Genomic DNA, 23,728 nt, shown 5'->3' with positions numbered 1-23,728 from the left:
GGTCTTCACCTGTCCGTCAATTCTGTGCGTTCGTGAGGCATGAGCTACAGATCGGTCTTCATCTGATTGAACAGGCTCGAAGGGGCTGAATGGTCCCGCTGAACCAGATAAACCACCTCTTTGGCTTTCAGTCAACAGGACCCCAACTGAACCCCCCTCCCGCCCCCATTGGTCTCCTTACCTAAGGAAGGATATACTTGCCATTGAGGGAGTGCAACGAAGGTTCACCAGACTGATTCCTGGGATGGGGGGGGATTGTCCTATGAGGAGAGGTTGAGCAGACTAGGCCGATATTCTCTCGAGTTTAGAGGTGATCTCATTGAGACATACTAAGTTCTTGAGATGGAGGGGTTGTCTTATGAAGAAAGGATCGGCTGATATTCATTAGCGTTTAGAAGAATGAGAGGTGGTCCTATTGAAACATAGAAGACTCTGAGGGGAGATGCAGGGAGGATGTTTCCCCCCGGGCTGGGGAGTCTAGAACCAGGGGTCACACAGTCTCAGGATAAGGGGTCGGCCATTTAGGGACTGAGATGAGGAGAAATTTCTTCACCCAGAGGGTGGTGAATCTTTGGAATTCTCTGCCCCAGAGGGCTGTGGAGGCTCAGTCGTTGAGTATATTCAAGCCCGAGATCGGTAGATTTTTGGATGTTGAGGGGAATCGAGGGATATGGGGTTCGGACGGGAAAGTGGAGTTGAGGTCGAAGATCAGCCGTGATTGTACTGAATGGCGGAGCAGGCTCGAGGGGCCGAATGGCCGATTCCTGCTCCTATTTATTATGTTATCTTCCGCTCCTAGAGGCTGACGGGCTGACTTAGCGCATTTCTCTCACCCCCGGGGCCTAAGATTCTAGTCACCTGATTGCCAGGGGGAGACAACCGGACTGGCACCGGGCAGCACAGCGGATGGTCGACGGGGGTCCCTCCAGGGGTAGGGGTGTTGGTGTGGTCAGCACCTCCGCCGTTGCCTCCGGTATCTGGGTGGCATTGCGGGTCGGTTGTCTGGAAAACATGGCAAACAAATCGGCGAGCGTTAGCAAGCGGATTTTGTCCCCCTTCATTACCTCCCACGCCTGGCTTGCATCACCCGTTAAAATCGCCCTCCCCCCCCCCCGCTCGGGCGTCCTATCTGCTGACTCTTGGCCGGAATAATCCCGATTCCCACTGCCCCCGTATCTTCCTACGTGTAATCTATGCATCTCTGCGCATGCTCACGGGTTTGTGGAGCTGTTGCATTGTGAGTGGCTTAGCCAGTCACGTGATGGTCACAAGACTCAATAAAACCCCAGCCAGTTGGGCTCGGGGGATCCACGATGGGGCAGGTGGTTGTGAGCCTGGTGGATGAACTGGCAATATGCAGTGTGATTGTTAAACCTTTGCTAATAAACCAACTAGTTCTTAATAGCAATGTGCTGCTATGAATTCTTAAGCAAAGAACCCACGAAGCAAGTACACTGCACTGCGCTACGAATGTCTTATCGGCACGGGGAAGGGTTGTGCCGGCAGACTGGGCCCCACGAGGTCACACTGAGGGTCCTGTCAGAAAGTCAACCTTCTGTGCTCTGTGCTCCTCGGCCCATTGTCTGGTGTCTCGTGCAGTGCTCCACACCGCCAGCCCAATGGGCACAAATATACAACACACAGACACACAAATATACAACACACACACAAATATACAACACACACACAAATATACCACACACACACAAATATACCACACGCACACACAAATATATCACACACACAAATATACAACACACATACATACAAATATACAAGACACACACACAAATATACAACACATGGACACACAAATATACAACACATACACAAATATACCACACACAGACAAATATACAATATACACACACAAATATACAACACACAACAAATATACGACACACAGACAAATATACAATACACACACAAATATGCAATGCAGACACACAAATATACCACACACACACACAAATATATCACACACACAAACACACAAATATACAACACACATACATACAAATATACAAGACACACACACAAATATACAACACATGTACACACAATTATACAACACACACACACACGCACACAAATATACCACACACGCATAAATATACAACACAACCCGGGAACCCAATCCCTGAAGGTCATACATGGCCATGGGAAGATGTACCCCGAGCATCGCCAATGAACCCAATTTTGGCATTTCACAAAAGATTATTAAAAAAGCACGACCATTCTCAGCAATGCACACACCAGCTAACATCCCACCTCGGTCAAGGTCCACGTCCATATAAACATTCGGGGGGTGCTGATAGCACTCTGTGAATCGCACATTACAATATTCTTTGCCCGTAAACCAATTTACTATCATCTTCAGGGGTCCTGTCACATAAGCCAAGCCAACAAGAATGCCTGCTAAGTGGCCAACGAATGAAGATCTAAACCCAAGAGAAAATAAAAAATAGTTTTCATGCATCTTTTTGGAATATGAATTTATTTGAGCAAATTTATTTTAGGCTTTGCAGATCCCCACCAGTACTGTACCCCAGTGTTATACAGTGACAGACCTGTACCCACCAGTACTGTACCCCAGTGTTATACAGTGACAGACCTGTACCCACCAGTACTGTACCCCAGTGTTATACAGTGACAGACCTGTACCCACCAGTCCTGTACCCCAGTGTTATACAGTGACAGGCCTGTACCCACCAGTACTGTACCCCAGTGTTATACAGTGACAGACCTGTACCCACCAGTACTGTACCCCAGTGTTATACAGTGATAGACCTGTACCCACCAGTACTGTACCCCAGTGTTATACAGTGACAGACCTGTCCCCACCAGTACTGTACCCCAGTGTAATACAGTGACAGACCTGTACCCACCAGTACTGTACCCCAATGTTATACAGTGACAGACCTGTACCCACCAGTACTGTACCCCAATGTTATACAGTGACAGACCTGTACCCACCAGTACTGTACCCCAGTGTTATACAGTGACAGACCTGTACCCACCAGTCCTGTACCCCAGTGTTATACAGTGACAGACCTGTACCCAGCAGTACTGTACCCCAGTGTTATACAGTGATAGACCTGTACCCACCAGTACTGTACCCCAGTGTTATACAGTGACAGACCTGTACCCACCAGTACTGTACCCCAGTGTTATACAGTGACAGACCTGTACCCACCAGTACTGTACCCCAGTGTTATACAGTGACAGACCTGTACCCACCAGTACTGTACCCCAGTGTTATACAGTGACAGACCTGTACCCACCAGTACTGTACCCCAGTGTTATACAGTGACAGACCTGTACCCACCAGTACTGTACCCCAATGTTATCCAGTGACAGACCTGTACCCACCAGTACTGTACCCCAGTGTTATACAGTGACAGACCTGTACCCACCAGTACTGTATACCCCCAGGCACCTCAAAATGCCCTCTCTCCGGACACAGCCCCAGTTTGGGGTGGAGACAACTTAAAATTGTTCCGTATGAATCTTTCACACAGCCCCCATTGCACTTGACTTAAAATCCAATGACATCACTGCTTTCATCAGCGACCTTCCTGTCACATGATGCTTGCATCACAATGGAGGATTCCACAGGGAGGGGTTGTAGAAGCGGGTGTGAGGAGGGCCGAGCGACTTGAGGTGATGGGCCTGAGGCGGAAGGCCCGACTAGGCCGAGCGACTCGAGGCGAGGAGCCTGAGGCAGAAGGCCCGACTAGGCCGGGAAATGAAGAGCGAGAATGTGTGAGGGACAGATTCGTTGAGGGGATTTAGTCTACGAGGTGGAGTAATTTTTTAATATTGTGTGATAATGGCGGGCAGAAGGGGGTGAGGGGGGCTTGGATTTTGTGTGTCGGGGGACCCACATTTTGGTTTAACCGTTGGCCCTGCACTGTCGCTGCAGCACACTGATCCCGGCCCCAAAAGGGCTGGACATCTTCAGACCCAAGGCAGTCACTAACACGTCAATAAACCTAAAGGGTGGCTTCTCGCGATAGCCGAGGAGCGATTGGGCCCTGCAGACCAGCAAAGGCCCGGTTTGAGTCCCCGGTCTATGTTACGTCAGCTGCCCCCAAGCAAGGGTGACGCTCAGGAAGAAAGACTTGCCCCGGATGAAGCCTGCTGACCGAGTCCCAGCCTCCCCCCCAGCGCTTTGAAGGCAGGTGGCCGCAGACAGGCACAGCGGCCATTTTGCTCACGGTGAGATCCTGCAACCATGGAGCTAGGAGTTAAATTAAAAAGTAGGACCTCAAAGGTAGTAATCTCAGGATTGCTACCAGTGCAACGTGCTAGTCAGAGTAGGAATGGCAGGATAGCTAAGATGAATACGTGGCTTGAGGAGTGGTGCAGGAGGGAGGCATTCAAATTCCTGGGACATTGGAACTGGATCTGGGGGAGGTTGGACCAGTACAAACCGAACCAATGTCCTAGGGGAAGTGTTTGCTCGTGGTGTTGGGGAGGGGGATGGGAACCTATGCAGGGAGACAGAGGGAAGTAAAATGGGGACAGAAGCAAAAGATAGAAAGAAGAAAAGTAAAAATAGAGGGCAGAGAAACCCAAAGCAAAAATAAAAAAGGGCCACATTACAGCAAAATTCTAAAGGGATAAAGTGTGTTAAAAAGACAAGCCTGAAGGCTCTGTGCCTCAATGCGAGGAGTATTCGTAATAAGGTGGACGAATTAACTGCGCAGGCAGCTATTAACGAATATGATATAATTGGGATTACGGAGACATGGCTCCAGGGTGACCAAGGCTTGGAACTCAACATCCAGGGGTATTCAACATTCAGGAAGGATAGACAGAAAGAAAAAGGAGGTGGGGTAGTGTTGCTGGTTAAAGTGGAAATTAACACAATAGTAAGGAAGGACATTAGCCTGGATGATGTGGAATCTGTATGGATAGAGCTGCGGAATACCAAAGGGCAGAAAACACTAGTGGGAATTGTGTACAGACCAGCAAACAGTAGTAGTGAGGTTGGGGACAACATCAAACAAGAAATTAGGGATGTGTGCAATAAAGGTACAGCAGTTATCATGGGCGACTTTAATCTACATATTGATTGGGCTAACCAAACTGGTAGCAATACAGTGGAGGAGGATTTCTTGGAGTGTATTAGGGATGGTTTTCTGGACATAATCTGTCGAGGAACCAACTAGAGAGCTGGCCATCCTAGACTGGGTGATGTGTAATGAGAAAGGACTAATTAGCAATCTTGTTGTGCGAGGCCCCTTGGGGAAGAGTGACCATAATATGGTAGAATTCTTCATTAAGATGGAGAGTGACACAGTTAATTCAGAGACTAGGGTCCTGAACTTAAGGAAAGGTAACTTCGATGGTATGAGACGTGAATTGGCTAGAATAGACTGGCAAATGATACTTAGAGGGTTGACGGTGGATAGGCAATGGCAAACATTTAAAGATCACATGGATGAACTTCAACAATTGTACATCCCTGTCTGGAGTAAAAACAAAACGGGGAAGGTGGTTCAACCATGGCTAACGAGGGAAATTAGGGATGGTGTTAAATCCAAGGAAGAGGCACATAAATTGGCCAAAAAAAGCAGAAAACTTGAGGACTGGGAGATATTTAGAATTCAGCAGAGGAGGACAAAGGTTTAATTAGGAGGGGGAAAATAGAGTATGAGAGGAAGCTTGCTGGGAACATAAAAACTGACTGCAAAAGCTCCGATAGATATGTGAAGAGAAAAAGGTCCCTTGCAGTTGGATTCGGGTGAATTTATAATGGGGAACAAAGAAATGGCAGACCAATTGAACAAGTACTTTGGTTCTGTCTTCACAAAGGAAGACACAGATAACCTTCCGGATGTACTAGGGGACCGAAGGTCTAGTGAGAAGGAGGAACTGAAGGATATCCTTATTAGAGCGGGAAATTGTGTTAGGGAAATTGATGGGATAGAAGGCCGATAAATCCCCGGGGCCTGATAGTCTACACCCCAGAGTACTTAAGGAGGTGGCCCTAGAAATAGTGGATGCATTGGTGATCATTTTCCAACAGTCTATCAACTCTGGATCAGTTCCTATGGACTGGAGGGTAGCTAATGTAACACTACTTTTTAAAAAAGGAGGGAGAGGGAAAATGGGGAATTATAGACCGGTTAGCCTGACATCAGTAGTGGGGAAAATGTTGACATCAATTATTAAAGATAAAATAGCAGCGCATTTGGAAAGCAGTGACAGGATCGGTCCAAGTCAGCATGAATTTATGAAAGGGAAATCATGCTTGACAAATCTTCTAGAATTTTTTGAGGATGTAACAAGTAGAGTGGACAAGGGAGAACCAGTGGATATGGCGTATTTAGACTTTCAAAAGACTTTTGACAAGGTCCCACGCAAGAGATAAATGTGCAAAATTAAAGCACATGGTATTGGGGGTAATGTATTGACGTGGACAGGGAACTGGTTGGCAGACAGGAAACAGAGAGTCGGGATAAATGGGTCCTTCTCAGAATGGCAGGCAGTGACTTGTGGGGTGCCGCAGGGCTCAGTGCTGGGACCCCATCTATTTACAATATACATGAATAATTTAGATGAAGGAATTGAATGTAATATCTCCAAGTTTGCAGACGGCACTAAGCTGGGTGGTGGTGTGAGTTGCGAGGAGGATGCTAAGAGGCTGCAGGGCGACTTGGACAGGTTAAGTGAGTGGGCAAATGCATGGCAGATGCAGTATAATGTGGATAAATGTGAGGTTATCCACTTTGGTGGCAAAAACATGAAGGCAGAATATTATCTGAATGGCGGCAGATTAGGAAAAGGGGAGGTGCAATGAGACCCGGGTGTCATGGTACATCAGTCATTGAAAGTTGGCATGCAGGTACAGCAGGCGGTGAAGAAGGCAAATGGCATGTTGGCCTTCATAGCGAGAGGATTTGAGTATAGGAGCAGGGAGGTCTTACTGCAGTTGTACAGGGCCTTGGTGAGGCCCCACCTGGAATATTGTGTTTAGTTTTGGTCTCCTAATTTGAGGAAGGACATTCTTGCTATTGAGGGAGTGCAGCGAAGGTTGACCAGATTGATTCCCAGGATGGTGGGACTGACATATGAAGAAAGACTGGATCGACTAGGCCTGTATTCACTGGAGTATAGAAGAATGAGAGGGGATCTCATAGAAACATATAAAATTCTGCCGGGATTGGACAGGTTAGATGCAGGAAGAATGTTCCCGATGTTGGGGAAGTCCAGAACCAGGGGTCACAGTCTAAGGATAAGGGGTAAGCCATTTAGGACCGAGATGAGGAGAAACTTCTTCACTCAGAGAGTTGTTAACCTGTGGAATTCCCTACCGCAGAGAGTTGTTGGGGCCAATTCATTGGATATATTCAAGAGGGAGTTAGATATGGCCCTTACGGCTAAAGGGATCAAGGGGTATGGAGAGAAAGCAGGAGTGGAGTACTGAGGTGAATGATCAGCCATGATCTTATTGAATGGTGGTGCAGGCTCGAAGGGCCGAATGGCCTACTCCTGCACCTATTTTCTATGTTTCTCTGTTTCTATGGCAATGGGATAGCTCGCCTGACTGGCGGATCTGCTTTTGGGGGCGGTGATTGAGGGGGGAAATGTTGGCCGGGGGCAGTGGGATACAGAAAGAAATAACGAACTTGCACTTATATAAAAGGGGCTTTTCATGGCTTCAGTATGTCCCAAAGGGTCTTAAAGCGTCTCACAATGGATTACAGAGAATGTACAGCCCAGAAACAGGCCATTCGGCCCATCGGGTCCGTGCCGGTGTTTATGCTCCACACCAGCCTCCTCCCAGCCCTCTTCATCTGACCCCTAAGAACATAAGAAATAGGAGCAGGAGTCGGCCATTCGGCCCCTCGAGCCTGCTCCGCCATTCAATAAGATCATGGCTGATCTGATCATGGACTCAGCTCCACTTCCCCGCCCGTTTCCCATAACCCTTTATTCCCTTATCGGTTAAGAAACTGTATCTCTGCCTTAAATATATTCAATGACCCAGCCTCCACAGCTCTCTGGGGCAGTGAATTCCACAGATTTACAACCCTCTGAGAGAAGAAATTTCTCCTCATCTCAGTTTTAAATGGGCGGCCGCTTATTCTAAGATCATGCCCCTTAGTTCTAGTCTCCCCATCAGTGGAAACATCTTCTCTGCATCCACCTTGTCAAGACCCTCTGTTATGTATTTACCCCTTGGCAACCTGTATCGCACCACCACCAGAGGGCCTACCTGTTGGAGTCCTAATGGATCCCAGCATCCCTTAGGAGCACTGTATATAAACAGGCCACCCACGAGGTACCTGTACGCTGGAGTCTAATTAAAGGAGCTAAGCTCACACTTACTCATTGCTTATGGTACTCAATTTCATCCTTAATTATGAGTGGAACACCCTCATAATCTTATACGTTTCGCTAAGATCACCTCTCATTCTTCTGAACTCCAATGAGTAGAAGCCCAACCTACTCAACCTTTCCTCATAAGTCAACCCCCTCATCTCCGGCATCAACCGAGTGAACCTTCTCTGAACTGACAAGTATATCCTTTCACAAATATGGAAACCAAAACTGCACGCAGTACTGCAGATGTGGCCTCACCAATATCCTGTATAGCTGTAGCAAGACTTCCCTGCTTTTATACTCCATCCCCTTTGCAATAAAGGCCAAGATACCATTGGCCTTCCTGGTCACTTGCTGTACCTGCATACTAATCTTTTGTGTTTCATGCACAAGTACCCCCAGGTCCCGCTGTACTGCAGCACTTTGCAATCTTTCTTCATTTAAATAATAACTTGCTCTTTGATTTTTTTCTGCCAAAGTTCATGACCTCACACTTTCCAACATTATACTCCATCTGCCAAATTTTTGCCCACTCACTTAGCCTGTCTATGTCCTTTTGCAGATTTTGTGTCCTCCTCACACATTGCTGAAAGTCAGACTTGCATTTATATAGCGCCTTTCACGACCACTGGATGTCTCAAAGCTGCTTTACAGCCAATTAAGCACTGTTGGAGTGTAGTCACTGTTGTAATGTGGGAAACACGGCAGCCAATCTGCGCACAGCAAGCTCCCACAAACAGCAATGTGATAATGACCCAGATAATCTGTTTTTGTTATGTTGATTGAGGGATAAATATTGGCCCCAGAACACCAGGGAGAACTCCCCAGCTCTTCTTCGAAATAGTGACCGTGGGATTTTTTACATCCACCTGAGAGAGCAGACAGGGCCTCGGTTTAACGTCTCATCCGAAAGACGGCACCTCCGACAGTGCGGCGCTCCCTCAGCACTGCCCCTCTGACAGTGCGACACTGCCTCAGTACTGCCCCTCCGACAGTGCGACGCTGCCTCAGTACTGCCCCTCCGACAGTGCGACACTCCCTCAGTACTGCCCCTCTGACAGTGCGGTGCCCCCTAAGTACTGCCCCTCCAACAGTGCGACACTCCCTCAGTACTGCCCCTCTGACAGTGTGGCGATCCCTCTGTACTGCCCCTCCGACAGTGCGGCGTTCCCTCAGCACTGCCCCTCCGACAGTGCGGTGCCCCCTAAGTACTGCCCCTCCGACAGTGCGACACTCCCTCAGCACTGCCCCTCTGACAGTGCGGCGCTCCCTCAGTACTGCCCCTCCGACAGTGCGGCGCTCCCTCAGTATTGCCCCTCCGACAGTGCGGCGCTCCCTCAGCACTGCCCCTCCGACAGTGCGGCGCTCCCTCAGCACTGCCCCTCCGACAGTGCGGTGCCCCCTAAGTACTGCCCCTCCGACAGTGCGGCGCTCCCTCAGCACTGCCCCTCTGACAGTGCGGCGCTCCCTCAGCACTGCCCCTCCGACAGTACGGCGCTCCCTCAGTATTGCCCCTCTGACAGTGCGGCGCTCCCTCAGCACTGCCCCTCCGACAGTGCGGCGCTCCCTCAGTATTGCCCCTCTGACAGTGTGGCGCTCCCTCAGCACTGCCCCTCTGACAGTGCGGCGCTCCCTCAGCACTGCCCCTCCGACAGTGCGGCGCTCCCTCAGCGCTGCCCCTCTGACAGTGCGGCGCTCCCTCAGCGCTGCCCCTCTGACAGTGCGGCGCTCCCTCAGCGCTGCCCCTCCGACAGTGCGGCGCTCCCTCAGCACTGCACTGGGAGTGTCAGCTTGGATTTATGTGCTCAAGTCCCTGGAGTGGGTCTTGAACCCACGACCTTCTGACTCCGAGGCGAGGGTGCTGTCCACTGAGCCACCGCTGCCCTCATCCTGCTGGGTGGTGAAGGTGGCAGGCTTGGGTTAGGCTTGTTCTTCCAGGCACTGTGGCTGCAACTCGAAGCCAGGAGTGAAAGGACATCTGGGCAAGCTTCGTATGCCAGGCGAGAATCTGACACGGTTATATATGTACTGCACCCCCCAACACTCACATCGTCCCCACTTGTCCCGGATGGACAATAATGTTTCCGACAAAAATACACTTCAAAAGTCATCATCATCAGAGGCAGTCCCTCGGAATCGAGGAAGACTTGCTTCCACTCTAAAAGCGAGTTCTCAGGTGACTGAACAGTCCAATACGGGAATTACAGTCCCTGTCACAGGTGGGACAGACAGTGGTTGAAGGAAAGGGAGGGTGGGACTGGTTTGCCGCACGCTCCTTCCGCTGACTGCGCTTGCTTTCTGCACGCTCTCGGCGACGAGACTCGAGGTGCTCAGCGCCCTCCCGGATGCACTTCCTCCACTTAGGGCGGACTGGTCTTTGGCCAGGGACTCCCAGGTGTCGGTGGGGATGTTGCACTTTATCAGGGAGGCTTTGAGGATGGTCCTTGTAACGTTTCCTCTGCCCACCTGGGGCTCGCTTGCCGCGTAGGAGTTCCGAGTAGAGCGCTTGCTTTGGGAGTCTCGTATCGGGGCATGTGAACAGTGTGGCCTGCCCAGCAGAGTTGGTCGAGTGTGGTCAGTGCTTCGATGCTGGGGATGTTGGCCTGGTCGAGGACGCTAACGTTGGTGCGTCTGTCCTCCCAGGGGATTTTCAGGATCTTGCGGAGACATCGTTGGTGGTATTTCTCCAGCAATTTGAGGTGTCTTCTGTACATGGTCCATGTCTCTGAGCCATACAGGAGGGCGGGTATCACTCAAAGTAAAGTGGCTGTATAGCGCTTTGAGATGTCCTGAGGTTGTGAAAGAGGCTATATAAATGCAGGCCTTTATTTCTTTCTATTAGTCCAAATCCTTTCCCCATAGCCCTGAAAACGATCTCTCTTCAGATTTTGACATTCCTGGAGTACTGCGTGCAGTTTTGGTTTCCATATTTACGAAAGGATAACTTGCTTTGGAGGCAGTTCAGAGAAGGTTCACTCAGTTGATTCCGGGGATGAGGGGCTTGGCTTATGAGGAAAGGTTGAGTAGGTTGGGCCTGTACTCATTGGAATTCAGAAGAATGAGAGGTGATCTTATCGAAACGTATAAGATTATGAGGGGACTCGACAAGGTGGATGCAGAGAGGATGTTTCTACTGATGGGGGAGACTAGAACTAGGGGGCATGGTCTTAGAACATTTAAAACTGAGATGAGGAGGAATTTCTTCTCTGAGGGTTGTAAATCTGTGGAATTCGCTGCCTCAGAGAGCTGTGGAAGCTGGGTCATTGAATAAATTTAAGACAGAGATAGACAGTTTCTTAACCGATAAGGGGATAAGGGGGAGGGCAGGGAAGTGGACCTGAGTCCATGATCAGATCAGCCATGATCGTATTGAATGGTGGAGCAGCCTCGAGGGGCCGTATGGCCGACTCCTGCTCCTATTTCTTATGTTCTTATGTTCATCGTCGCTGGGTCACAATCCTGGAACTCCCTCCCTAACAGCACTGTGGGAGCACCTTCACCACACGGACTGCAGCGGTTCAAGAAGGCGGCTCACCACCACCTTCTCAAGCGGCGATTAGGGATGGGCAATAAATGCCGGCCTGGCCAGCGACGCCCACATCCCGCGAATGGAAACTCCTGCACCGTGCACAATAGCACATCATTTAACTAATTGGCACCAAGCAAAGAGCACCATGCAGCAGATTGGCACGCTTGGGTAATGAGTCACTTGTGAGTTAAGTCCTGATGTTCTTCCCACATGCTCTGCACCAAATCGGTCACGATTAAGCCCCCATCCCCCGCTGCCCTCACCCCCCACCCCCGTACTTCTTCATCTCGCAACACACGCCCTTTTCCCATATCAGTGTCAGTGGAGGGGCAGGGAATTCGTTACCTTGGGGACAGCAAGTGAATGAGAATTAGTTCCGCCCAGCAGGCATCTCGCTTTTTGATTTGAAATGGTCCCGGAATATTTCCGTCAGCGCTAAAGCCATTGTTGATCACCTTCAGAGCGAAGAGAATCCCTGTCGCAGAGAGAAAACAACGGCTCAATAAAAATGCTTTGCACCAAATCACATTTCCCTTTGTCGAATTCTTTTTAACACGGTGGCCTTTGAAATCCCGGCCTCCCACAGGGTGCGTACGGAGTGTGTACGTGGTGTGTACGGGGTGTGTACGGGGTGTGTACGTGGTGTGTATGGGGTGTGTACTGGGTGTGTACGGGGTGTGTACAGAGTGTGTACAGGGTGCATATGGAGTGTGTACGGGGTGTGTACAGAGTGTGTACGGAGCGTGTTCGGGGCGTGTACTGGGTGTGTACGGAGCGTGTACGGAGCGTGTACGTGGTGTGTACAGAGTGTGTACGGAGTGTGTACGGGGTGTGTACGGGGTGTATACAGGGTGTGTACAGGGTGTGTACGGAGTGTGTACGGGGTGTGTACAGGGTGTGTACGGAGTGTGTAGGGAGTGTGTACGGAGTGTGTACGGGGCGTGTACATCGATCTTATGATTGGCTCAATTTGACCTCTTCCTTAATTTTACTGTGTTTCTAACCTCTTTACGTATCTAAGGCACTCTGAAAGTTCATTTTCTTAATGCTATATATCTATTCTGCACTTTTGCCGACTCCATTTTGATAGCGCCCACCTGATTCACAGTCTCGGACTACCCATTACACTTGAGAGCTCTCCCCAGTCACCTCAGACCCCCATCGATTCAAACTCTGCCTTCATTCAACCTCGAGCTTTTGACTTCCTCCCAACTCAATCTCAATCTACTTCAATGTACCCATCTAGATACCCATTATACCTTGTGTACCTACCCCACATACCCATTATGCCCTCTGTACGCACACAGATACCCATTAAACCCCTTGTACCCACCCAGATACCCATTATACCCCCTGTACCCACCCAGATACACATTAAATCCCCTGTACCCATCCAGATACCCATTATACCCTGTGTACCCACACAGATACCATTATACCCCCTGTACCCACCCAGATACCTATTATACCCTGTGTACCCACACAGATACCCATATATGCCCTGTGTACTCACCCAGATATCCATTATACCCTGTGTACCCACACAGATACCCATTATACCCTGTGTACCCACCTAGATACCCATATATACCCTGTGTACTCACCCAGATACCCATTATATCCCATGTACCCACCTAGATACCCATTATATGCCCATGTACCCATCTAGATACCATATATATACCGTGCACCCACCCAGATACCCATTATACTCCATGTACCCACCCAGATACCCATTATTCCCCCATATACCCAACCCAAATACCCATTTATACTCTCTGTACTCACCCAGTTACCCATTATACCCTCTGTACCCACCCAGATACCCATTATAACCCATGTACCCACCCAGATACCCATTATACCCTCTGCACCCACCCAGATACCCATTATTCCCCCCTGTATCCACCCAGATACCCATTATTCCCCCATGTACCCAACCCAAATACCCATTTATACCCCCTGTACTCACCCAGATACCCATTATACCCTCTGTACCCACCCAGATACCCATTATACCCCATGTATCCACCGAGATACCCATTATAGCCCATGTACCCACCCAGATACCCATTATACTCTCTGTACCCACCCAGATATCCATCATACCCCATGTACCCACTCAGATACCCATTATACTCTCTGTACCCACCCAGATACCCATTATACCCCTCTGTACCCACCCAGATACCCATTATACCCTCTGTACCCACCCAGATACCCATTTTACCCTCTGTACCCACCAAGATACCCAATATACCCCCTGTACCTACCCCAGATACCCATTATACCCCCATGTACCCACACAGATACCCATTATTCCCCCATGCACCTACCTAGATACCCTTATATACCTTGTGTACCCACCCACCCAGATACCCATTAATACTCCCTGCACCCACCCCAGATACCCATTAATACCCCCTGTACCCACCCCAGATACCCATTTATACCCCGTGCACCCCCCCCCTCCCCCCCGCCAGATGGCAGTCACACCGCAGCCTACAAATGAAGGAGCGGGGCGGTGAGGCCGGGGCGGTGAGGCCGGGGGGGGGGTTCCCGGCTAACGGTACCTGAGAAGCCCACGGCGCAGTCCATGTTGAACCTCTCGGTGAGGAGGCAGGAGAGGATGCCTTTGATGGACAGGTAGGTGAGGCCAGTCAGCATGCCAAAGATGCAGATGGAGAACATGAAGCGGGTGCTACCAATGCGGCGCTCTAGCCTGCTGCCCTTCCACACCAGCGAGGCCATGTTGAAGCCCAGGTGGTCGACGTCAATGTGGTGCAGCGGAGCCAGCACCAAGCGCTGCCATTCACCGCCGTAAAAGGTGGTGGAGACACTCAGGCACACCTCCGCCACGTTGAGCTCGGGAGCCAGGAAGATGAACATGTTGAGGATGATGATGGCCAGGGTGATGGGAGGGATGCCCTTGGTCTCAATGAAGAGCAGGACCAGGAAGATTATGTAGCTGCCCAATAATTCCTCCATTGGACATCCTCTCTGACGGAGGCGCCGGCTAGAATACGCTCGCCGCCCTTCGCAATGACCCAGTGCCTGCACAAGAAGAAACAAGATCGGGTTTAATCCCAGGAAGACGCTGAGCCCCAAGCCATCTTCTCCCCTGGGAGCAAGGAGATTTTTGTTTTGTTGTTAGACAGCGCAACAGTTATGTGTAGTTTCACACGTCGGGCTCAATTTTCCCCAAAGCATTTTTTTTTTTTGCCGTACTTGGCCCGATTTTTTGGGGCCTAAGTACGGGCAAAAAAAAATATTCTAAGTTGGATTTCTTCATTTTGGCGCGGCCTAACCCGGCCTTTAGTTTTGGGGGTGGAGCCTTGATCTGTGGCGAAAAGATCGGGCTGTCATGGTAACCAGGGACACAGTGCGAGCTGGGGCTGCAGAATGAAGCATACAGCCAGCTCCCAACACACTGAAACAACTGAAAAATACATAGCAGCAACTTCCCGCCAACCCCGCCCGAAGGGATTGTCAGTCTGGTCCCATTCTCGGTCCCCAGACTCTCTCTCTCTCTCTGTCTCTCTCTGTCTCTCTCTCTCTCTCCCTGTCTCTCTCTGTCTCTCTCTCTCTCCCTGTCTCTCTCTCTCTCTCTCTCTCTGTCTCTCTCTCTCTCTGTCTCTCTCTCTCTCTCCCTGTCTCTCTCTGTCTCTCTCTCTCTCCCTGTCTCTCTCTCCCTGTCTCTCTCTCTCTCTCTCTGTCTCTCTATCCCTGTCTCTCTCTCTGTCTCTCTCTCTCTTCCTGTCTCTCTCTCCCTGTCTCTCTCTCTCTCTCTCTGTCTCTCTCTCCCTGTCTCTCTCTCTGTCTCTCTCTCTCTCCCTGTCTCTCTCTCCCTGTCTCTCTCTCTCTCTCTCTGTCTCTCTATCCCTGTCTCTCTCTCTGTCTCTCTCTCTCTCTCCCTGTCTCTCTATCCCTGTCTCTCTCTCTCTCCCTGTCTCTCTGTCTCTCTCTCTCTCCCTGTCTCTCTCACTCTCCCTGACTCTCTCTCTTTCTCTCTCTCCCTGTCTCTCTCACTCTCCCTGACTCTCTCTCTCTCTCTCTCTCTCCCTGTCTCTCTCTCTCTCCCTGTCTCTCTGTCTCTCTCTCCCTGTCTCTCTCTCTCTCTCCCTGTCTCTCTCTCTCTCCCTGTCTCCCTGTCTCTCTCTCCCTGTCTCTCTCTCTCTCTCTCTGTCTCTCTATCCCTGTCTCTCTCTCTGTCTCTCTCTCTCTCTCCCTGTCTCTTTTTCCCTGTCTCTCTCCCTCTCTCCCTGTCTCTCTCTGTCTCTCTCTCTCTCCCTGTCTCTCTCACTCTCCCTGACTCTCTCTCTCTCTCTCTCTCTCCCTGTCTCTCTCACTCTCCCTGACTCTCTCTCTCTCTCTCCCTGTCTCTCTCTCTCTCCCTGTCTCTCTCTGTCTCTCTCTCTCTCCCTGTCTCTCTCTCTCTCCATGTCTCTCTCTGTCTCTCTCTCTCCCTGTCTCTCTCTCCCTGTCTCTCTCTCTCTCCCTGTCTCTCTCTCTCTCCATGTCTCTCTCTGTCTCTCTCTCTCCCTGTCTCTCTCTCTCTCCCTGTCTCTCTATCTCTCTCTGTCTCTCTCTCTCGCTCTCTATCTCTCTCTCTCTCTCTCCCTGTATCTCTCTCTCTCTCTCCCTCTCTCTCTCTCTCCCTGTATCTCTCTCTCTCTCTCTCCCTGTCTCTCTCTCCCTGTCTCTCTCTCTCTCTCTCTCTCTCCATGTCTCTCTCTGTCTCTCTCTCTCCCTGTCTCTCTCTCTCTCCCTGTCTCTCTATCTCTCTCTGTCTCTCTCTCTCGCTCCCTGTCTCTCTATCTCTCTCTCTCTCCCTGTATCTCTCTCTCTCTCTCCCTCTCTATCTCTCTCCCTGTATCTCTCTCTCTCTCTCTCTCTCTCTCCCTCTCTCTCTCTCTCCCTGTCTCTCGCTCTCTCTCTCTCTCTCTCTCCATGTCTCTCTCTCTCTCTCTCTCTCCCTGTCTCTCTCTCTCCCTGTCTCTCTCTCTCTCTATCTCTCTCTCTCCCTGTCTCTCGCTCTCTCTCTCTCTCTCTCCATGTCTCTCTCTGTCTCTCTCTCTCCCTGTCTCTCTCTCTCTCCCTGACTCTCTGTCTCTCTCTCTCTGTGTGAATGGGACGGCCTTCGGGCAGGGTTGGAGGTAAGTTGCTGCGATGTGTTTTTCAATTATTTCACTGTGTCCGGGGAACTGCTGCAGCGATTTCCTTAACTCACCGGAAGGATTTTCTGGAGAGGCCACATACGCCGGCCTGAGCAGAACTGGAGTAACTCTCAGCCGGCCAAACTTCCCTAAATGGCCAGAATTGGCGCGGGCGGCAGGTTACGCCCCCTTTGGCTGAAAAATAAAACGGACCTAAAAAAATCGTAACTAACTGAGTTACACCGGTGCAAACTGATTGGGGAAACTGGCCTTTCTCAACTTAGGCCAAAAAGAGCAGCCTGCTCCAAAAAAAACACCGCAAATCACTGGGGGAAATTGAGCCCATAGAAAACAGGAGCAGTAGTGGGCCATTCGGCCCTTCGAGCCTGCACTACCATTCAATATGATCATGGCTGATCGTCCATCTCAACACCATATCCCTGCTTTTTCCCCATACCCCTTGATATTTTTTGTTTCTATCGCAGCAAGATCTGTCGTTGGGAAAATGCTGGAGTCCATTATTAGGAAGCAGTAGCAGAACATTTGGAAAAGCAAAATACAGTTAAGCAGAGTCAGCATGGTTTTAAGAACATAAGAAATAGGAGCAGGAGTCGGCCATTCGGCCCCTCGAGCCTGCTCCACCATTCACTAAAATCCTGGCTGATCTGATCATGGACTCGGCTCCACTTCCCCGCCCGCTCCCCATAACCCTTCACTCCATTATCGCTCAAAAATCTGTCTATCTCTACCTTAAATATATTCAATGACCCAGCCTCCACAGCTCTCTGGGGCAGAGAATTCCACAGATTTATAACCCCCTGAGAGAAGAAATTCCTCCTCATCTCAGTTTTAAATGGGCGGCCCCTTATTCTGAGACTATGTCCCCTAGTTCTAGTCTCCCCTATTAGTGGAAACATCCTCTCTGCATCCACCGTGTCGAGCCCCCTCATTATCTTATACGTTTCAATAAGATCACCTCTCATTCTTCTGAACTCCAATGAGTAGAGGCCCAACCTGCTCAACCTTTCCTCATAAGTCAACCCCCTCATCCCCCGGATCAACCTAGTGAACCTTCTCTGAACAGCCTCCAATGCAAGTATATCCTTCCTTAAATACGGAGACCAAAACTGTACGCAGTACTCCAGGTGTGGCCTCACCAATACCCTGTACAGTTGTAGCAGGACTTCTCTGCTTTTATACTCCATCCCCCTTGCAATAAAGGCCAACATTCCATTGGTCTTCCTGATCACTTGCTGTACCTGCATACTAACTTTTTGTGTTTCATGCACAAGGACCCCCAGGTCCCTCTGTACTGCAGCACTTTGCAATTTTTCTCTATTTAAATTATAATTTGCTTTTCTATTATTTCTGCCAAAATGGATGACCTCACATTTTCCCATGTTATATTCCTTCTGCCAAAGGACAAAGATGTTGCCTGGACTGGAGAATCTTAGCGATGAGGAAAGATCGGATAGGCTGGGGTTGTTTTTTTTGGAACAGAGGAGGCTGAGGGGAGACCTTATTGAGGTGTATAAAATGATGAGGGGTCTGGATAGAGTGGATAGGACGGACCTATTCCCCTTAGCAGAGGGGTCAACAACCAGGGGGCCTAGATTTAAAGTAATTGGGGGGAGGTTTAGAGGGGATTTGAGGGGAAATGTCTTCACCAAGAGTGTGGTGGGGGTCTGGAACTCACGGCCTGAAAGGGTGGTAGAGGCAGAAACCCTCACCACATTTAAAAAGTACTGGGATGTGCACCTGAAGTGCCGTAACCTGCAGGGCTACGGACCCAGAGCGGGAAAGTGGGATTAGGCTGGGTGGCTCTTTGTCGGCCGGCACGGACACGATGGGCCGAATGGCCTCCTTCCGTGCTGTAAATTTCTGTGATTCTATGATCACCTCTCACACTTCTAAACTCCAATGAGTAGAGGCCCAACCTGCTCAACCGTTCTTCATAAGACAACCCCCTCATCTCTGGAATCAACCTCGTGAACCTTCTCTGAACTGCCTTCAATGCAAGTATATCCCTCTTTAGCAGGACTTGCCTGCGTCAGCACAGGGCGTTGGTCAGTTACCTCCGCGCTGACCCGGGGACATTGCCGTTAGTCACGGCTGCTTGGCAACTTACCTGGTGCAATTCCTCCCTCAGCCAGCAGGGGGCAGGGACGGTTGTCTTTTGCAACGGTCCCTTGTGTCATCGGCATCATAATGCTCTGCTGGTCCCGTTAGCAGTGCCACCTCTCGCAAACGTCAACCGTGTCTGTCACACACCAACGCGTCACAGAGTGCAGAGGCTACGTCACACCCGATCGGTTCATGCTCTTTAGTGTCCGAGCCCGTGGCTCAGTAGAACCCCCCCTCCCCCAGCCTCTGTCGTCAGAAGGTCGTGGGTTCCAGTCCCACTCCAGCGACTTGAGCACATAAATCCAGGCTGACACTCACAGTGCAGTGCTGAGGGAGCGCCGCACTGTCGGAGGGGCGGTGCTGAGGGAGCGCCGCACTGTCGGAGGGGCAGTGCTGAGGGAGCGCCGCACAGTCGGAGGGGCAGTGCTGAGGGAGCGCCGCACAGTCGGAGGGGCAGTGCTGAGGGAGCGCCGCACAGTCGGAGGGGCAGTGCTGAGGGAGTGCCACACTGTCGGAGGGGCAGTGCTGAGGGAGCGCCGCATTGTGGGAGGGGCAGTACTGAGGGAGCTCTCCGCTGCACTGTCGGAGGGGCAGTGCTGAGGGAGTGCCACACTGTTGGAGGGGCAGTACTGAGGGAGCGCCGCATTGTGGGAGGGGCAGTGCTAAGGGAGCTCTCCGCTGCACTGTCGGAGGGGCAGTGCTGAGGGAGCGCCGCACTGTCGGAGGGGCAGTACTGAGGGAGCACCACACTGTCGGTGGGGCAGTGCTGAGGGAGCGCCGCACTATCGGAGGAGCAGTACTGAGGGAGTGCTGCACTGTCGGAGGGGCAGTGCTGAGGGAGCGCCGCACTATCGGAGGAGCAGTACTGAGGGAGTGCTGCACTGTCGGAGGGGCAGTACTGAGGGAGCGCCGCACTGTCGGAGGGGCAGTACTGAGGGAGCGCTGCATTGTCGGAGGGGCGGTACTGAGGGAGCGCCGCACTGTCAGAGGGGCAGTGCTGAGGGAGCGCCACACTACCGGAGGGGCAGTAGTGAGGGCGCTCTGTGCTGTCTTTAGGATGAGACGTTAAACCCGAGTCCCTGTCTGCCCTCTCAGGTAGACATAAGAGGCCACTATTTCGATGGAAGAGGAGGAGAGTATCTCTGGTGTCCTGGGGCCAATTAACAATCCCTCAATTAACATAACCAAAAAAGCCCCCCAGATGATCTGGTCACATTGCTGTGTGTGGGATCGTGCTGTGTGTGGGATCTTGCTGTGCGCAGATTTCCCGCTGCGTTTCCCACATTCCAACAGTGACCACACTCCAAAAAGTACTTCATTGGCTGCAAAGCCTGTGTGGGCTGTCCGGTGGTCGTGAAAGGCGCTATATAAATGCAAGTCTTTCTTTTAACTCAACCGATGGGGATGTCTATCAGCGAATAAGGAGCATGTTTTTATATTATATATATAGAAACAAAAAGGAGAGAAGCCAGTCACTTCTTGCCGGTTTTGCTCAGCGAGCTATGCTGGCATCTCCTTCGGGGAGAGGAGCCAGGAATTTACAGGCATCCGCCACTCTAGCGACAAGCGCCCTCCGGCAACATTCACCTCCAAGTGGAACTTCAGAGGAGCGACAGAGGAGCAGCTAAGTTTCAGCAGCCTTAAAGGAACAGGCGCCCTTAAAGGAACAGGCCACCTTAAGCACAGTTCCAAGCAGGTAGTTCACCCCCCTCCCCCGCCAAGTCATGCTAACTCAGACAGAGTTGATTGATAGTTAAACGCACCCTCGTTATCACACAGTGCATTACACGACGTTACGCTCATGTTGTACGGGAGCGGTGACAGTATGGCCTCAACTCATCGAGAGCCCCGCCACGGGAGGTCAGCCAGTGGAGAAGGACTTCCGGGTCGGTGCTGGGATAATTATATCCAGGGGCTCGCGAAGGTTGGGGCGATCTGGGGAGCTGTGTATGTTATTACCTTACTTTGCTTCTGGGAATTACGACTTCATTGAGAACAACTGATTGTCTCCTCTAGACCTATATCTGGCTTGTGTCTCCTCCAGGGGTTCGAAGGTGCTCCCCAAGCCTGGGCCGAACCTCCCCATGATGAGGCGACACAATGGAGGATGATGTCACTTGTTTGTTAGCTCACGTGATGTTTCATGAAGTAAATCAGCTATTTACCCACCCCACCCCCTCCCTCGCAAACTCTAGCCTCTTGTGCACCCCGATTTCCATCGTTCCACCATCGGCAGCCATGCCTTCAGCTGCCTGGGGCCCCTGAGCTCTGGAACTCTCTCCCCAAACCTCTCTTAGTGAATGGTGGTGCAGGCTCGAAGGGCCGAATGGCCTACTCCTGCACCTATTTTCTATGTTTCTATGTTTCTCTCTCTCCTCCTGCATGGCTCAGAGACATGGAGCATATACAGTAGAGGGGATGGAGTATAAAAACAGGGAAGTCTTGCTACAGCTATACAGGGTATTGGTGAGGCCACACCTGGAGTACTGCATGCAGTTTTGGTTTCCATATTTACAAAAGGATAACTTGCTTTGGAGGCAGTTCAGAGAAGGTTCACTCGGTTGATTCCGAAGATGAGGGGATTGACTTATGAGGAAAGGTTGAGTAGGTTGGGCCTCTACTCATTGGAGTTCAGAAGAATGAGAGGTGATCTTGTCGAAACGTATAGGATTATGAGGGAGCTCGACAAGGTGGATGCAGAGAGGATGTTTCCACTGATGGGGGAGACTAGAACTAGGGGGCATGATCTTAGAATAAGGGGCCGCCCATTTAAAACTGAGATGAGGAGAAATTTCTTCTCTCAGAGGGTTGTAAATCTGTGGAATTCGCTGCCTCAGAGAGCTGTGGAAGCTGGGACATTGAATAAATTTAAGACAGAAATAGACAGTTTCTTAAACGATAAGGGGATAAGGGGTTATGGGGAGCGGGCGGGGAAGTGGACCCGAGTCCATGATCGAAATCAGCCATGACCGTATTAAATGGCGGAGCGGGCTCGAGGGGCCGAATGGCCTGCTCCTGCTCCTATTTCTTATGTTCTTTAAGATGCTCCTTAAAACCCACCTCTGTGACCCAGCTTTTGGTCGCTGTGATATCTTCACAGAGCACAGCACACACAGCTCCTAACATGGCAGGCAGCTCTCTCGGAAATTAACCCTGCACTTGCAGTACACAATATGTCCACATCCACAGTGTGGAGCTACAAACATTACAAGCTTACAGACATTACACTTCTCCCTCCTTAATGAAGAAGCCATCATAACAAATATCATACATAACTTTCATGTTTATACATAACACAGGATATAAACTTTTTTTTTCCATATTTACAAATTTAACTTTACCACTTGTTTTCTGTTTCGAAGAGGATACCTTCGCTCTCGAACAGAACCTTCCAAACCTGGTGTCAAATCTAAATTCATTCGAGGCTCATCCTGAGGAACGTTTTCCTCCACGGGATTTCCTTGATTTTCATTTGAACTCACTCTAACTTCAGGCTCTTTGTTTCCCTGACTCGGACTCAGACTTTCATTCTGATTCTCTCCTGGATTTGTTTCCAGTACATTGGATTTAGGATTTGCTATTGGTGTATCAAAACTATCTGATGAGTCTGAAATAATTGAATCATTCCCATCTTCAACTCCTTCCATGTCTGGAGGTAAAATATGATCAATATGAACAAACCTAACCTGTCCATTATCAAACATCTTTACCAAATATGTGCGAGGACCACATATCTTCACCACTCTTCCTGGTAACCACTTTAACCATTTATGGTGATGGTTCTTCACTCTCACCTTCCGGTTAAATTTCACACTTCTCTCTTTTACTCTACCTCTATCCTGATTCTCTTTCTGTCTTAATTGTGTCTCTTCTATGGACTGTGCCAAATTTGGCTTTAACAACGAGAATCTGGTTCGTGGCTGTCGTTTGAGAAACAACTCTGCTGGTGTTCTACCAGTAGTTGTATGAGGAGTATTTCGATATGTAATCAAAAAATTAGCCAATTTGTGGTCCAATGACAACTGTCGTTTCCTTGAATTTGGATCCAACATTTGTTTTATGAGGGCATGTTTTACAATTTGTACAGTGCGCTCTGCTGCACCATTCGAAGCAGGATGGTATGGTGGAACCTTGGTATGTTTCACACCATTTTTGCTCATGAATTGTGCAAATTCTTCTGAACGAAATTGTAGTTCATTATCTGAAACAATTTCTTCAGGGAGGCCAAATGCGGAAAATAATTTTCGTAAAATGTCCAATGTTTTACTTGTTGTTATTTTCACCCCAACCCACTTCGAATGGCTATCAATCACAATGAACAATTGTTGTCCTTCTAACTCAGCAAAATCAATATGTAGCCTTTGCCACACCCTGGGAGACCATTTCCATGGATGTAATGGTACTGGTGGTGGTTGCTTGCTTACCGATTGACATGTCGTACACTGACTCACGATGTACTCTATATCTTTATCAAGACCTGGCCACCATAAATAACTGCGTGCAAAACCCTTGGTCAAGCACATTCCCAGGTGCTGATCATGGAGGTCTCCTAATAACTTGGACCTGAATTTATTTGGTATAA

General features: G+C 50.0%; 1 protein-coding gene across 1 annotated transcript; it reads right to left on the bottom strand.

Annotated features, from left to right (window-relative positions):
• Positions 1–854: 854 nt before the first annotated feature.
• On the bottom strand, positions 855–14,854 carry LOC139232809 (rhomboid-related protein 4-like). Its single transcript, XM_070863303.1, has 4 exons — positions 14,440–14,854; positions 12,212–12,341; positions 2,265–2,441; positions 855–1,002 (listed from the first exon to the last, which is right to left on the bottom strand). The coding sequence occupies exons 1-4, from the start codon at positions 14,852–14,854 to the stop codon at positions 855–857; spliced, it is 870 nt and encodes a 289-aa protein (XP_070719404.1).
• Between the last annotated feature and the right edge of the window lie 8,874 nt (positions 14,855–23,728).

The sequence above is a fragment of the Pristiophorus japonicus genome, chromosome 20 (assembly GCF_044704955.1).
Source record: "Pristiophorus japonicus isolate sPriJap1 chromosome 20, sPriJap1.hap1, whole genome shotgun sequence".
Taxonomy (NCBI): domain Eukaryota; kingdom Metazoa; phylum Chordata; class Chondrichthyes; family Pristiophoridae; genus Pristiophorus; species Pristiophorus japonicus.
This window is presented reverse-complemented; position numbering and strand designations above follow the sequence as displayed.